The 17,159-nt window shown below is 51.4% G+C and overlaps 1 protein-coding gene across 4 annotated transcripts in view; it reads right to left on the reverse strand.

Moving 5' to 3' along the window:
• Positions 1-215: 215 nt before the first annotated feature.
• EIF2B3 (eukaryotic translation initiation factor 2B subunit gamma) overlaps positions 216-17,159 on the reverse strand; it is a 134,249-nt gene continuing 117,305 nt past the window's right edge. For all 4 annotated transcript variants that reach the window (XM_045027176.1, XM_045027175.1, XM_045027177.1 and 1 more), the window contains 2 exons: positions 12,259-12,362; positions 216-418 (listed from right to left, as the gene is read on the reverse strand). In XM_045027176.1, coding sequence (XP_044883111.1) covers positions 366-418; positions 12,259-12,362 — 157 coding nt within the window. In that variant the 3' untranslated portion in view covers positions 216-365. The remainder of the gene's footprint in view (positions 419-12,258; positions 12,363-17,159) is intronic.

Below are 17,159 nucleotides of genomic sequence, written 5' to 3' on the forward strand. Positions count from 1 at the left end.
GGATCGGGAGGGTGCTGCAAGCCCACAGAGCCTGGGTTTGTATCAGAATGAGATCAACTACGTCCTTCTGAATGGGCACAGTCTGTGTGGTCCCAGCTTAGTGCTGCTGGAAGAGTACAGTGCATTCGCTCAGCGGGCAGGCACCGATACCGGCCTCCACAAAGCAGCAGGCAGACCAGCCAGGTGGGGAGGGGCCAGAGAGAGAGACAGACAACTCGGGAAATGCTTCTTTATTAAGACATCAATACCAAGTTGCACGGGAAAGGAGCGATGACAGGGTAAGCTCTGCCAGGCCTGCTCCAGACGAAGGGTCTTCCGATGGTGCGGGCTCTGGCTTCCTTAAAGGCATCTTTACAACCGGTATGTTAGATTTCCATCAGCTGTTCGCTGCCCACAATGACTTCGTTAACGTGTTTGGCTGAAAGATTAAAAACAAAAAGGAGGAATTGGGGTTTGTAGCAGAGTTTGGAACCCAGCACTTTTCAAATCAGCATCCTTAGGAGAAAATGGGAAAAGCAGATTCCAGTGAATTTCCACATTGCTTTGCTGATCCGCCCCCCGCATCCCCATGTGTCTCAGTCACTGTCCCACCCACACGGCGAACAACTGACCAAACACCAGAAGGGTAATGGAATGAGATCTCACACATAGGTGTCACTTACTACCCAAGGCACAGCTGCTGCCGACAGGTGTGTGTCTAGGCACCGGCATGGAAGCGTCAAATCCAGGGGGAGACAGTGACAGGAACGTTACGTCCAGCCGGGGCCTTCAGAGGGCTGAGTGCCCACAACTTGCACTGCAGTCAGCAGGGGCTGACAGGGGCGGCTCTAGGTATTTTGCCGCCCCAAGCATGGCAGGCAGGCTGCCTTCGGCGGCTTGCCTGCGGGAAGTCCCCGGTCCCGCGGATTCGGCGGCAGCGCTTGGCGTGCTGGTGCCTGGAGCCGCCCCTGGGGGCTGGATGCGCTCAGGACCCTGCAGGATCAGGCCCAGTGTCACAAGTAACTTGTAACGGGATTGTGAGCATCTATGATCTCTGGTCAAACAGGCTCACTTGACAAGTCAAGAGGCAGGATTTTCCTTTGCTGCTTCCTGCCCCCGGGGATCCAGGAATACAGACAGGCTCTTTCCAACATCAGCAGTGAGCAAGGGGCGGTGGGGACCCTTAAGGCAGACTCCAGCTCACACTCCCATATCCCCTCTGGGGGAGGTGAAATTGGAAACTCCCAGCTGTCAGGCGAGTCAGGAGGGGCCCGTTTGTCAAGGCCCCGTCGCTGGCTACTCCCCCAGCTTTGCACCAGCTGAGTGAACATTCAGTGGCCAAGGCTCAATCATCCCTGGCTCTGCCCCAGATTCCTGTGCGACCCTGGGCAAGTCACTTAGCCGCTTGCTGCCTCAGGGCCCAGCTGTCCAGTGAGGATCACAGCCTTGCCCTGCCTCCCAGGGCGTGAGGACCGTGAGGTGCTCACACACTGCAGTGATGGGCCGAGGGCAGACAGGATGCTGGAGGGTGGGGGCCATGATGATGGTAAAGACTCATGCGCTCTCACTTGCCCATCTCCGTTACTCCCCTGGGCGAGGAGGAGTTTGCCAGGCTGCTGGAAAGCAAAGATTAAGCAAATCCTTAGCAGTCCCGATCTGCTGGCAAGTCACGGTGTTCTCCTCGCTGCTGGTGTGCGCCGGGTACACAACCAACGCCAGGAGACCTTCCATTTTAACAGACCGCCGAGTTCCAAGGAGTCCTGGCCCCGCACCAAGATTCTTCCCAGCGGTCACCCTATCCCGGCACCACTCCTGCCGACCTTCATCTCTTCAGCACGGGGGCTGCATGGGCTAATCGCGGACTCCCCCCAGAGGCCCTCCCACCAGTCTAGGGAGCACAACCCTAGAGTCGCCTGTGGCTTTCAGTACCATATTGCTCCTCACTGGCCTTCCAACCCCTGGGGATGCCTCAGAGCCCCAGCCTGGATATCCAACTTCGAAATCCAATCCTCTGGTCTGGTGTCTATTTATTGTCAGACTCCTCAATGGCCAGAGCGGCAGGCCAGGGCAATGCTGGGGCTCTGCACAACGAAGGACTGACTGTCCTGGTGCCACGGATGAATGGGATGTAGGCAGGCACCATGCAAGCAGCAGCCCGGAGTCCCAGCCTGTAGCACCTACTCCTCTTCCAGTCCTGGACCCCCCAGCTTTGCCAGCATCCCTCGAACCAGACCCGCAGCATGTCTTGCTATGCCATTCCTCGCCCCCTTGCGACCTTCCCAATACACCTCAGACAGGCCCTGGGGCAACTCCTGCTACTCCGTTCCTGAACCCCTTCCAAGCGGATGGCCAGTCATGCTGATTTGTGTGACTGGATAAGACCCTGGCTAGATTTCAGTGGGAGTCATCACATTATAGCTTGCAGATTAAATGTGTCTTCAGTAAAGTTTGTAATTTCAATTTTGGATTCTGTATATACATTTGTAGCACTCATCTATTCTAACAAACACCTCATTTCATTTCATCCAGTGTCCCTCACATCGTGTCCTAGGCTTGTGGAGCTTGGCTGTATCTTGTACAATATTTTGCCACCTTTCTGGGGTACTTTGCACTTCTACAGCTCACAAGTATTTACAATAGCTCACATTTTTAACATCGGATGAGCTCAAAGTGCTTTGCAACAGCAGGTGAATACCACCAGGCCCATTTTACAGATGGGAAACCAAGGCACGGAGAGTTTAAGAGACTCGCCAAAGGTCATGAAGTCAGTCAGTGGCACGGTAGAGAAAGACCCCACGTTCCCAGACTCCTAGCCCCTTTGCTCGGTCTGCTAAATTACACTGCCTGTCGGTATCACCAAGGAGAGCCGGACGGTCCCAGTAGGTGATGCATGGCCTTAGCACGACTGAGCCAATGACTCTGAAAGCTCCCCTGGGCCTTGCTGCTAGATCAGAGACTACAATGAAGCCACCAGCTCCATTTTCACCTGTCTGGGGGTGAACCTTAAATCCATGTTCTGGGTTTTAATACGAAGCGGAATGGTTTGGCTAGAAACGAAAAGCTGAGCAGCTACCTGGCAGGCACGCAAGAGGCAGGAGAGAATACCAGGTGCTTACGCTCCCTGCTCGCCTCCTCCTTGACCCCTCTGGAAAGCCCTAGGTCCAGACGAAAGGTCATTCGGAATCCCTGGTGGGTGCCGATCAGAGGCTGCTAAGGAGAGCTGAATACAGACTGTTTCGTTAACAGACATGGCTGCTGCCCGCCAGTGGCTCAGCCTGATCTCCGCAATCTCAGTTCATGCTGAACCCCTGGGCGTAGGGAGAGGAGCATGGAGTGTCATCCCGCTCGCCCTTCGGGTTTCTGTGAGACTGCCAGCGTTACAGCTGCACTCAGACGGCGCAGAAAGAAGAGACATTAAAGGAAGGACTTTCAAAGACCCTGAGCATTGGACTCTGCAAACTTAAATCGCGTTCGTCGAGATCTGCTCCCCCCAGGAGCATCTGGCGCTATGCAAACGCAGAGCAGTTCGACACTTTCGAACGCCCGATTAGCACTTTGCTGCAATTTGCTGACGCGGCCCGGCCCAGAGTCGGTCTGGGCGCTCAAGCCCAACGTCTGTGGAGATTTCACTGGGCGCAAATCAAAAATCTGTCACTGGTTACAGATGTGATTCTGCTTCACAAGGCATTTGTTTACAGGCACTGTACGTCCAAGCGCCTTAGAAACGCAAGCCCGGTACGTGGGGAGCCAGACGGCCTCTGCGGCTTGATTCAAAACAAACTGTAATGCAAATAAACACAGGGGCGGAAGTGACTCTGAATCCCAGCACAAACCCAGCCATAATCCGGGGCGCTAATGGCCGAAGGCCTTCCACTCCAGCCTGGGCCACACTTCCTGGGGGGAGGAGACGCCGCAGCATCCCGGTAAGAGCACCGTGAAAGCATCTCCTTGTTGTTTGCTCAATTAGCCCCTAGACACACTGCTGCTGCTGCTGGTGGCAATGCTCCCTTGTAGAGGGGAAAAAACAAGGTTAGGGCGGAGGCCCAGGACCACCCCGAAGGCCCAGCCCTCGGGGGCTCCAGAAAACGTTCCGTTTACTCACTCAATTACATACGCTGTTTTATAAACCCGTTAAAATCCAACAGAAAACAGTCCCTGGCACAGAATTACTGCTCCATTATACAGCAGGGAGGAAAGCCACCACCGGGCAGGGGAAGGGGAGGCTGCAGAAACCCACAGGAAAACCCGCGCTGGGTGGCTCCTAGCAGCATCTCCCCTGGACAGAAAGGCCGGGAGAGCCAGAGAGAAGCACCGCTCGCTCGGCTCTCTGCACGGACGGACGCCGTGGCTAGCCCTGGGGAGGAGGTGGAAGGAGAGCAGGATGAGGGGAAGCAGCTGCCGGGGAGTTGGAAGGGGCATGTGGAGATAAGAAGGGAAGCAGGTGGCGGGGGCTGAGGTGTGTGTGTTTACAAGGCAGCAGGGGGTTCGCCAAGGCCTGCTCTAGCCCCCTCCGACTTGAGTTAGACAGTCAGCATGCATCGGGGGAGCAAAGTGCAGCCCCCCAGAGGTGGCTCAGAGTTCTGCAGAGCAGCCTGCCCGCTCGGTCGGCTGACCCAAGGGGAGACTGCCGACGGTGCATCTGGAGCCGAGAGCTGGGACGCCCTGGATTGGCACTCAGGAGCCTGCAATCTCAAGCAGATGGGCATGGCTGGCCTGCCCTTCCCCCAGCAGGGTAGCGGAGCCGGGCAGGCCTGGCACGGAGGAAGGCAAGCAGAAAAGCTGAGGGTAAGCTGTGAACTGACGCAAAGGACGCAGCAGCCACACTGCTCTACCCAGCAATGCAGAGGGGCCACAGGGCAGAAAGCTGGGGGTGCCCGGGAGTAGAGTGAGCACCTCTGGGCCCCCGGCTGAGTGGTAGGGTCAATACCCAGCTGGCAGCCAGCCTGCATTAACACTGGTGTGCTGCTCTGCAGGATGGTACCCTCAGGATTTGGGCGTACTCAGACTGCTCAACCCGTGTTAACTCCCCGGGGGGCTGGGCTGTTCGTGTTGGACGGGGTACGGGGGAGACAGCCATTTGGTGAAGCAGATGTCCCTGTGGGTCAGATCAGATTCCCGGTGCGGGGAGGAACGGTTGGAGAGCAGAGGCCACTGGGAAGCATGGTGGGTCTGCTCTAGGGGGTCTCAGGAGGCAGGCCGGTCAAGGTGATGGGAGAGGGAGTCAGTGGGAGCGAGAACTTGATTGGGTGTGTGTGTGGGCGAGACGGACTACGGTGGTGTCTTTATTCAGTGGCCTAACGGAGCAGTAGCCCCGGGCAGAGTTGCTGAAATGAAAGATGTTCTCACTGCACCTGCAAGAAACTAGCAGAGAAGAAACGGAAGCAGGTGCTGGATTGTTTGCTGGCTCGTAGGAAGAGATCCGTGGCTCTTTTCAAGGGAACCAGAATGCTACCACCTCAGACGGCGGCTGGAGCATCGGCAAGCAGGGCAGCAGATTCACTTTCCAGGGGAGCCAATCACATGTTGGGACACATGGAAGAGAGGCAGCTGATGATGTGGCCAAAGTTCAGAAACTCAGGCAGGAATGACCAAGGGTGCCTCTATGTTTTTTGCCACCCCAAGCACGGCAGTCAGTCAGGTTCGGTGGCGCGCCTGTGGGCGGTCAGCTGGTCACACGGATTCGGTGGCATTTCTGCAGGTGATCTGCTGGTCCCGCACCTTCTGCACCAGCCGCCGAAGCCACGGGACTGGCAGACCTCCCGGAGGCATGCTGTCGAACTCTGCCTGACTGCCGCCCTCTCGGCGACTGGCATGCCACCCCCCGCGGCTTGCCGCCCCAGGCACGCGCTTGCTGCGCTGGTGCCCGGAGCCGCCCCGGGAATGGCATTGGGGGAGGATACTGACATGCTATCAAGGAACTAAACAATGAAAAGCTAAACGATCATCTGATCGATATCAAAGTGTCTCTGAAAATAACATCCACTATCATAAGATAGGGGACGGGGCACACTGCAGGAATGAAAATCAGGAGAGGTGGGACCAAGATAGATCCACACGGCAAGTCAGGTCGGGAGCAGGTTCCAGCACCTTCCCACGCTTTGGAATGGAACACTAAGGGAAATGAAGCTCTTCAGATCTGCCACCTTGGATCAAGCCTTTACAAAGCCTGTCAGAGCTGCCAGATTCATTCTTGAACTTCATGCCCTGATATGACTATGCTGGGACAAGACACCAACCAGCACCACCTAAGTGAGATACTAAGCATTCTGATTGTATGAAAGGTGCGGCCTACTGGGCTGAAGAATGGGAAGTGGCTTATACTCGGTTGTTCCCATACTGTTTCTGTTAATTATCAGCAAAATTACTCCTGCCAGCAGGGATCTCAGAAATGTCAATTTGAAGGACTTTATTCCCCACGGCAGCATGTGCCTACTACAAGGAGCTTGTCACCACAAGAGCTTGCTGACTGCCACGCTGAGCACACGTCGAGTTTTCCTTTCCTTGTGTAGGCAAATCATCAGCGTATTTCTCCTGGCTCTTTAATGTGGCTGAATTCTAGGAGCGCACAAGTGGTTATTTTCTCTGGATGGAGCATGTGAAAATATTTCTACAAGGTTAAGAACTGAGGCCTTCTGGGTAGATTTTTCACAATCAACAGGCAGAGTATGTGGCAGTTCACTTAACCCTTTCATGCAGGAAGCCTGAATTTCCCCGGCTGAGAATCCCAGGGCTAGCAACCAAAAAGTCCACAATAGCAGAAAGTGGTAGACAAAGTGTTTCTGAATGGATGTCCTAGGGAAATTACATACCACCACTGAAGGACAGATCTCATACACCATCGTTATCCAGTGTTTGGAAAATGGACCTATGGGGGTCAGAAATGTGCCAATGACCTGGAAACGACTTCTTTAAGAGATGTCTGTTTTTACTGCCAAGTACCTCCTCTCCAAGGAAGCCAGCCTTCAACAATGATTTTGCATGAGTTTGACATCATCTCCAGCTCGCACTGGCCTTTGACAAACTGCGCGTGTGTGTGTGAACTGGTTTGCCTGTGTCTGTGCTGAACTGGGAACCTGGGGGAACTGAGCCGTGGCTACCAGCACAGCAGCAAGCGCTCTGCCATCACCAGGGGGCACTCCGAATCATTCAGGGTCAGACTCTAAATACAATGGGTGTTATTCCAACAGAGAGAGGCAATGGTAAGATCCATCAACTCACTCGCAGATCCCTCGGCGTACACCGATTTGGCCGCCTCCTGCCTACCCCAGGATGACACATGCCAAAGAGTGACTGGCGATATATTCTTGTCTACTGTAACCTTCCAGTCCTAGCTTGACATCAGTCCCCACTGCAATACTGGCCTGCAGCTAAATGCCACTGACACAGTGGGGTATGGGTACGGCTGTACAAAATACACCTGGCTTCAGAGAATGAGAGTAGGGGAAAATACAATGGTTTGTCCTTATTAACGACATTTTTACGACTGTTCTGTTGAGGAGCTGTAGTGCCTCCAGGCTTTGGAGCAGAGACCTGACAGTTTGCAGGGGGTGTTGCCCTGGTGTCAGGGCCTTTTGTCATACCTGTGAAAAACTGCCCAAATCTGGCCAATTTATGAGCCTTCGAAAAATCTCAGTTTGCACATGCTCAGTAGAGACTTGTTAGTTTGGCAGCTAAATTCTCCGAAGAGTCTGTCTGCACTGAGCGTGCTCCAATCTGGGGTAGCAGGAGCTGAGCTTTCTCTGCAATTGCTGCTTCTGGCCGCTGTGACACCGGCACAAGGACCGAGTAGGGACAGTGTCTCTCCTTGCGCTCAGTGCTCCAGCACGGAGAAAGAAGTTGCCTGACTCAAATGCAGAAGGGACAAGAGCCTGACTTGGGAGTGGGGATGGCAGAGGGAGCTGACTGGGACAAGACGGCTCGGGAGAGCTAGGACTGACTGGTCAAGGAGACTGAGAATGGGAGCTGGAGGGAAGGGTGCGACTGGGACTGGGGTGTCTAAGATCAGATGAGGAGCTGGGGTGGATGACTGGGTCTGGTTAGGCAGAGACTGGGACAAGGAGTGTGGTGGGGGTAGACTTGGAGTGGGATGAAGAGCAGGGAGGAGGGGAGGGACAGACAGGACAGGGACAGGTTGGAGGAGATGATGCAGAAGGGGCCAGGCTTGGAGAAACAGGGGCAGAAAGATCTGCGATGACTACACCCTTCCCTCTACAACCTGGAATGGATTCCCAGTCTCAACAGTCCTCTACCGTCAGCAAATATCTGTGACACCGGCTGGCAAAGTGCATCTCATCCCCTTCTAGTGCTGGTCCACACAGAAGATGACAACCTACTACAGCTGGGATGATTTAGTTGGGGATTGGTCCTGCTTTGAGCAGGGGGTTGGACTAGATGACCTCCTGAGGTCCCTTCCAACCCTGAGATTCTATGATTTTAAGTTTTGCTGTGGAGCTAAAGGTTCCAACTCTATTGATGACCCAGGGGCCAGTATGATTCCACCTGAGGGAATTTCTGTTTTTTTCAGGCTTTTTGTTTTTTAACCTAGGAAATTATCTACAAAAACTACATTAAAAGAATGTAGTTGCAAAGTCAAGTACTCAAAAGTTACCAAATACTGAAGCCCCCTTGTGTATATGCATTAAGACACAGTCTTTAATTACATGATCTCATACTATTTTTTCTATAGGACCCCTGCTTCATTCAGTGCACAGAATGCACCTGCTCTGGGGAAGGGTTAGGGTTGTGTAGTAAAGGAAGCAAGGAAGTGCAGGCAGAGAAAGAAGTGTCATATGGTTAAGGTAATGACTGCCATGCAGAGTTTGAGTCTCTCTCTGCTTCTGCTACAGAGTTCCTGTGCGATGCTGGGCAAGTCACTTAACTCCAATGTTTCACAGGTGGCTGATAATTGTGTGTTCTTCATTTTCTGGGTGCCCAACTTGAGAGCCTGTGGCTGAGCACTCACAGCTCCAAGGGAAGTCGACGGGAGCTGTGCTCTGAACATACAATGTGCTAGAGAATGCTAAGTGCTCTGCAGAAAGAAGTCTCCATCTGGCCCAGATCCTCAAAGGTATCTAACTGCCAGTACTACCAATGGGCATTAAGCACCTAAATACCATAGGGAGCTGTGCTTGTGTGCCTCATCTGTACACTAGGGGTAACGACATCCCCTCGCAGGGGTGAGGGAATATAACGCCATGCCTGTTGGTGAAGCTCTCCGACGCTCTGGGGATGAGCGCCACAAAGCAGCCAGGAGGAAAAGAAGAATTCTGTCTTCAGAGCAGGGTTGGAATAGTGCGTAAGGCCCAGAGCCACACACTGTTCAGTGAGGAGAAAACCAAATATCGAGCGGCGGCGCCCTCCATGTGCACCGTCCATCCTGCGCGCTGGACACAGGACAGCCTGCGATCCCGCCAAGACTGGCTCCTAGAGCATGGCATGAGGGGGCTGAACGAAGGGTAAACGGGCAACCATCATTCTGGCATTGCCTAACTTCCAAGGATTTGCTGTGCAACTGTAACGTCCTATGCACATCGTTTTGGGGGAGTTATTATTTATACAGCCCCTAAAGCGTGCTAGCCCCCTAGCAACCAACTGGACAGGCAAGGGCCCTGCCCCAACGACAACAGGGATGAAGGCTGAGACCACAAGAGCATCCAAACCAAGGGAGCAGTGGGGATGTTTAGCGTGTGGTTTGCTAGTCCCGCACTACTTTGAAGGGAGGCTACGCCAATTCACTACTGAAGCCTGTTTTTTGACTAACTTATACCAGATGCGCAACTTGGTCGCTGCTGAATTTGGCCTAGTTACTCCCTTGGGAGTTGCACCCACTTACGCCAGGGGTCATTTGGCCAACTTTGCCCCAGGCTGGCTTCCTGACCAAGCCCCAGAAGCAGCCCTCCCTCTCTCTCACCCTACAAGACTTCAGTGTTTATAAAATATCCCTATGCCTAGGGTTCTTTTCAAATAGGCTGAGTGTAATCCTAATAACAGAGTCCTGGAAACAGTGAACCATGGAAAGCTTTGCAGAATTAAGTTCTTCTAGACCTGCCATCTATCCCTTTACCTCCCTTGTCTTAAGCACTTTGTCTTTCAAATGCTAGCCAGGCCAGGCAGCTTGCAGAAAGCTTGGCTGGTATTTCGCTGCTAACACGTTCCCTGCATTAAGGCATCAAAGAGGAAAGAAAGTGGAGGGTTCCTAAGCAGGGTAGTAAAACCAGCAAGAGAAAGGGCTGTCAGGACCCATGCTGCACAAATTCAGATGCTTACTAAAGCGACACAGCAGCTCCACACCCACACTGTATCAGTGGCATTTAGCTGCAGTGGGGACAGGGGTCAAGCCAGGACTGGAAGGGTGCTGCAGACAATCAGCTCTTGAGCCTCTCGGGCGCCTAATATTCTTTTGATTTGCAGGACCCTGGAGCTGGAGAAGCTTTAGCAGGCTGCCTCCAACCTATCGCCAGCAGCTACTGCGGGATTGCTTGTCTGCAGGGTCGTGCCCCGCCCCGCAGGAAGTCACGGGGCCTCTCACCACTGCCCTGGTCAGACTATTCCACAGCCTCGCAGGCCCGACTGCTGGGAAAATTGTCCAGCTTTTCAGCCCAAGACTCAATCCCAAGACTCTCAGTTGTGCCGTCTGAAGCACCCTACACATGCCTCGCCCCTTCTCTTGACATAAGGAGAGGGAGGTGAACTGGTGTGAATTATATCTGCCCATGAGTTGGGGTAGCCAGTCTTCTGACATCCCGCTCGTACGTAACTAGCTTTCATTTTGCAAAAGGGGTTAGAGAGCCAGCGAATCCAATGGCTCCCGCGCCCCCGACTGCTTCATCAGAGCGCTCAGGGGTCATGAGGAGAAGAGGCAGCATCTAGGTATCGGCATGAAGCATTCAGTGATCCATGCAAACATAGCTGGTGTTTTCAGACCCCAAACTCTCGGGAGGGCTTTGGGAAACCAGGTGTGTATCTCATCCCTGGAAAACAGCCTCATGCCACTGATAAGTGAAAACGGGTTCATGGCAGAGACTAACAAAATGTGACACAGTTCAGCCTTGTTGACAATCTGTGCTCGATGGAGGACTGAGGTACACTGGCAAATCTGTGAGGACATGGGGCTGGCAGGCCGGTACTGCAGTAGCAGGAGGTCCCGTAGATTCAAACGGACGTGTATTGGCAGAGCTGCATGTGCTGCAAAATGATGATGCACTGGCACGGCTGTGTGAATACCTGCACAGAGCCTGCCTGCTCCACCTGTGGATCACATCCATCGTATTAATACTTCCCTTTCATGAGCAACAGTTTCACTCCTAAGTTTCCAGTTAAAGAGAAAACTGTAGCGTAGGCAAGTCTACTGCAGGGCTAACAACACACAGCCCAGGCACTAGAGCCAGTTAAAATGAAGAAGTACACTCTGAACATAAAAGCAAGCAACCAAATCCAGGTCAGAACGAATGACTTCACATGGAGTCTGTCCAGACTATCACTTTCATCATCACTCCACACCCTGAAGTAGAGATCTGCCAGCTCCCCACTCTATAAATATTCATTAACGCCCGTTTGTGATAGGATTATGTAGACAATCTGCCCTTTGTCATCTATGAAGGCAGGACAATTCTCCTCTGGCAGTTGCCAAGATGCTAGTGCTACCATGATGTCCCAACTTTACTCACCAGGCAAAGATTGTTCCCTTCCCCAGAGCCCAGAAGGTGCATTTGCATAAAACAGAGCTGGTCGAAGCTGCCTTGATAGCTAGTATTGAGCAGATTGTAATGCAGGCAACACTCAATCCTGACTCTAACGATGTCCCCTTGGATCAAGAGAGGGACATGCGCTGGTCCCTGTGGGCAGCAGCACTTTCAGAGATGAGGGAGGCAGGGGACTGCACAGGCCAACTCGGTGGGCTGCGTTCGTCCCCCTGGATGTGACAAAGATTATTAGTCGAAATAACAACTCTGCCAATGGCAACCTGCAGGGTGATTGTGGTCTCTGGGAACAGACTGTCTTGGGGTCCAGTGCTGATCTCAGAGATGTCAGTGGGATTTTCACCAGTGACTTCAGTGGGAGCACCAGTCCCTTAACTCCTCTTCATTCAAGAGGATGTTGCTTGGACAAAAAAATCCATCCAAATGTGAGAAGGACCCATGTTGCCGGAGCAGAACCTGCCCATTAGCTCACTGCTGCATCCAGGTGGAAAGAAGGATAAACCCTAGGGTAGAAAGTTTAGGAAATACCCAGTTCCTTTAATTAATTCTAAGCTCGTTATAAATACAGCCCCCTGCTTACATTTGGGTTCCAGACGCTGGCTGCTTCCAATCAAACAGTCCCGGAGGTCAGCTCCTTTCTCTATCACGGCGTTATGACAGATGAGGCAGCTCTGGAGGCTGCACCTGTAAGGGGAACACAAAAAGAAGTCGGATAGAGAATTTAGCTAGAGATTCAAGCAAGTGCAGTAACTAAGTGCTCCACGCTCTCTGATGAGCCTAACCCACGATTCTGTAGGCAGGCCGAGCTCTGATGCAGCCTCATCTCGCCTGGACTTTCCCCAAATTCCACACGTTCCCTGCCTATTGCGCTAGTTGCTCTGATAGAACCTTCCTGCCAGCTGGCAGAATGGGTGCACAGCGAATGGGGGCATGCAGAAATTACTGGAAGACAGTTACACAGAGAGAATTTTTGCATTTAGCTGATTGGTAATAGGGGAGCATAGGACTTGCAAGGGTCCATCTAGGCCAGTATTCTGTCTCCAACAGAAACCAGCACCAGATACTTCAAAGAAAGTGTAAGAACCCCACAGCAGGCAGATGTGGGGTAATCTGCCTCCCAAATTAGGTCTTCTCCTAAAGCATGAGGTTCAATATCCCTTCCACAAAACTATTTTTAGTATTAATTCTGACAACTTTGGATATTCTTCTTATCCATATAAATGTCCCTTTTTGAATCTTAAGTTCTTGCTTTCAGTGATTTCCAGCAGCATGGAGTTCCACAGTTTTACATGTGGTGAAGCCCCCAGCCATTTGAATCTTTGCTCATGAGCATCCCCCCCATCCCCTCCCGGTTAACAGTTTCATTGTTCCGGCAGAATGCTGCAGCCATTGGAGGTCGATGGACAGGCAATCTACCGTGTAGCTAGATAGAGCCAATCCCACGAGGGCTTTGAACAACAGGACGGAACCGTAGAACTGGAGCCATGTGGATGTGGTTGCGGTGAGCCAAGTTAACACAGGCTTCCCCACCACCACCTGCCAGCCCTACAAACTCACGCTGAGCTCCTCCCTGCTAGCACACCATCGTCAGACACAGATTCTGCCACCCAAACTTAGGCAGCAATTCTCCTGCGGATGTACAAGCCAGGCAGAATCCAGCTCCCTCTGAGAGCTGCAGCAAGTCTGCAGGGCTGAGAGGAGCAACCCCTCACTTCAGCCAGTAGAAGTTATCAGTTCAGACCCAGGAGCACACCAGGGAGGTCAGGGGTGTAAGAAGGGGACACCAAAAACACATGCTCTGACTACAACCATGCGTGAGCCCAGTCCCTCCTCCCCCACGAGGAAAGGCGATAGGGATTCACTCTGGAGCTGTCCAGCTCAGGTTGCCATGCCAGGCTTCTATAAAAAACATGTTCATAAGATAATCAAGTAGGGAAAAGGCACCAGCCTGTCTTTGCTTTCTGTTCCCGTAGCGCTGTCCCAGCTGCTGCCTTCCCTGCAGCTCCAGTACAGCCCAGCAGCTTGGAGGTCGTCATGTTCCGGAAGAGAGCATTAGCTTAGAAATAATGTTTATCAGTAGAGGTCAGGTTAAGGATGAATCAGTTCAGCACAGACTGCCCGGTGCTGCTGAGAGTTTTCCTAGCAAGGACGGAGCTGCCCCCTAACTAGGAAAACCTACCCAACACGTGCCCCGTGCTCAAAAAGCTTTATCGGTGTGTGAGCACTGCACGGGCCAATTCTAGAGTATGTCTCCCCAGCCTCACGTGGGGCCCGATCCTGGGCGGTCCCAGCACCCCTAACTCTTACTGACTACAAAAGGTACTGCAAGTGCTCAACGCGTCTCAGGCTTCCACCAACAGTTACCACTACCCACCAGTGCACATATCTGCAGAGAAGGGATTTCAGGAGTGACCGATAAGGCTCAGATAGGAGAATGCTAGATCTGAGTGTGGAGAAAATCTTGGAGGTGGCTTGATAAGGAGAAGCTGGGGTTATAACCAAGAAACAGCTCACACTGCCATCTTTGCACTGCCATCAATGATGAGCAAGTTTTCCTGCAAACTGGGTGTGTGCTGGGGTAGGCTGTGCTGATGCCAGGGAACCAGGTCAAGTGCTAGCAAACCAGGGGAAACCTGCCCTTCTTCACTGCCGGGGGAAAAAAGAAAAAAGTGACCTCTTCCAATGCTCATAAAAGCACTCGAGCACACAGAATTCGAAAATCATTCGCAACATTGTCCCCCCATCACGCAGAGTAGCAGCGGATCCAGTTTTTATTGTTCGGGTGGAGCAAAACTTCAACAGATATAAACACATTTTGTGGGTGTTCCTTGCAATCGCTGACAGATGTAATGCAGCCATTTTGAAACCACTTGTAAATGCCTTTTTAAAAAGTATGCTCTGCAGGCTGCCAAGAGAACTATTCTGTGTGTTTATTTTATTTTTATTTATTTTGTAATGTAAAGAGCGAGGAAGGAACTTTTATTCTCTTGCAGAGTAAATGTCACATCTCAGGACAAGTCTATTGTGTTCTCTAACTCTTTGGCCACTGCACTTTGTGGCTGTTTCAAATACTCAATACTATTTTATCCTGGTAGGAGCTCTGATAGCAGTCAGTTTGATGAACACTGATTTACTGCATCCTAATGGGAACCACATTTTTCTTCCTAAAACGTAGCATATTTTTCAACTTTTCAGCACTGGGAAAATGGATATCTTCTGACCTTAAAACTCGAGGACGACATTCAAACCCACAAGAACAACTAATTTGAGTCGTTTGATTTACAGCTGAAATTTCAATTAGAATTTGTTTTAAGTGCGATCGCACAGCGGAAAGTCTGGCAGCTGGGTGTTTTGCTGAAAATAAATAGACCTATGCAGCATGCAGCTGCATTCTCAAGCGAGTGTTTTACAAGTCCAGTCCTGCAGCGGTAACTGATGTAGACGGCGGCTAGCGAAAGCATATTCATTTGAGAGAGCGAGTGTGTGTCTCTCTCAAAGACAGAGAGACTGACTTGGTTTTTAAAAAGTGGGAGGAACAAGAGGAAGAGTAGTAATGGCCAAGGAGGCGGGGGGTGGGAGGGTTACAAGGATTTAGGTCTTTAAGCTGCAGACCACCTAACAAGATCACTCTGAAATGCCACTAATTTCAGTACGGCCACACACTACCCCCCACCTCCTCTCCCCTCCTCCCCACATTGTAAACAACTAATCCCAGCAGAAAACAACAGAGAGCAAAATGTACACACATTCGGCAACATTCCAGGCCCTTCTTTATCTTCTATTTATTTTTCTAAAAGGTCAGAGATTGTAGCGGAGGGGGAGGAAGGGAGAAGAAAGCCAAAACCGCCGTCCATCTCTTGTGTGGGCCGAGCCAGTGTCCAAACACACAACACGGAGCTTTTATTGCACTAGGCAGACTCTGCTCCCTTCCCCGCCCCCCAATTTGTGGCAAGATCTCAGAGCTTTAAACCAGAGGACAGGGTGGTCGATTGCATTTGAAAGAAATGTAAAGAATTGGGAAAGAATTCCATCTCCTGTCAAAATTATAAATAAGGAAATATTAGTCCCAGAGACAGGCTGATTTACGCAGCCCTGGAACTGTTGACTTTCAGGCTGGCTATCAGTCTATAAATCAAACTCTTAAATCAAATCTGTCAATTGTAGTTGCAACATGCTACTTAAGAAAAGCAAAGCATCTACCACCTAAGGTAGTCAGCTCTCCCAGGGATTGTGGGACTGTATTCTTCTTAACCTTTGCAAAATATGCAATCTCAGCACACAAGGAGCAGTCTGCAGGCATCCAACACGCAACCCATCATTACAGGCTACCCACTGATTATTTAGGACTCCATGATTAAAGTGATGAACGTTCCTGGAAGAAAGGGGCTTAAATAACGGAGGTCAAGACCTCAGGTGGAGCGCTGGCCCTAGACGTACAAGCTTAGGAAGGTATGGATGTCACAGGTTTGCCTTACAGCAAATCGGCTGAAATGGAGATGGAAAATATCCAGGGCCGCTAGCATGATCCAGTTGTGCAACAAAGGTGAAGTGTAACACACCTAGGTTGCCTATCGGATGGAGGATTTCTCACTGAAAGGCTTGAGACGTGGAGGAGAGGTCGAGCGGGCTATGGAATGGGGATGTACAAGCTCTAAGAGGGATGGAGCCCGGAGTGCTGTTCGAGAGCTACGCAGCCGGCTGAAGAGAGGGCAGCACGGATGCATCTCAAAGGAGGTACAGCCAGTCCTGCTCGGCCAGGAAGATGGCAGCCACCACAAGAGGCCTTCATGCTGGCAGCTGAAAAGCAAGGAAACAAAGAAACGCTTGGTGCTCTAGCAGCTGCCAATACCTTCCAAAGGAGTCCTGCTTAGTCTCTCTTAGCCAGTGGCACGGGGGCTATGACACACAATCAAAGGGGTCGGACACTAAGATCATGGAAAAAATGGAGAGCTCCCAAGCCCATTGTCAGGAACCTAGAGAATCCTGAAATTTCACTTCCATAAAAATACCTTTTCACGTGTTAATAATGAGTTGGGATAATGCAACTCCTCTGTTTATACACCCAAGTAAATCCCAAAGGCTACAGTAGATGACAACTGAATGTGCTTAAATTTAAGAGAATTTTCAAAGAATCCAGTTTGCTAAAAGAATATGGGCTTTGATCTCCAGCTCTCCCCCTAGGGGAGTAACACAAAACTCCTACCAAACCCCTAAGTTCCTAAGCAATTTGTATGATCTCTGAGGGTGTATTTGCTGAGGAACTTGTTTCGTGTCTCTTCTAGCCAGGTATATATACTGTGCTCATTACAATGGTATGATTGCATTACACTTCTCCTGCCCACACCCTAAATATTGAACTACACACTGTGCGTACTTGCCTGCATTCATATTTTCCAGTTACAATTCATGGGATCTTTCACATAACTGACCCAGAAGAACTGCCTCTGAGCTATCATCACTGGTGTTAGAAGGTGAAATACA

The sequence above is a fragment of the Mauremys mutica genome, chromosome 8 (genome assembly GCF_020497125.1).
Source record: "Mauremys mutica isolate MM-2020 ecotype Southern chromosome 8, ASM2049712v1, whole genome shotgun sequence".
Lineage (NCBI taxonomy): Eukaryota > Metazoa > Chordata > Testudines > Geoemydidae > Mauremys > Mauremys mutica.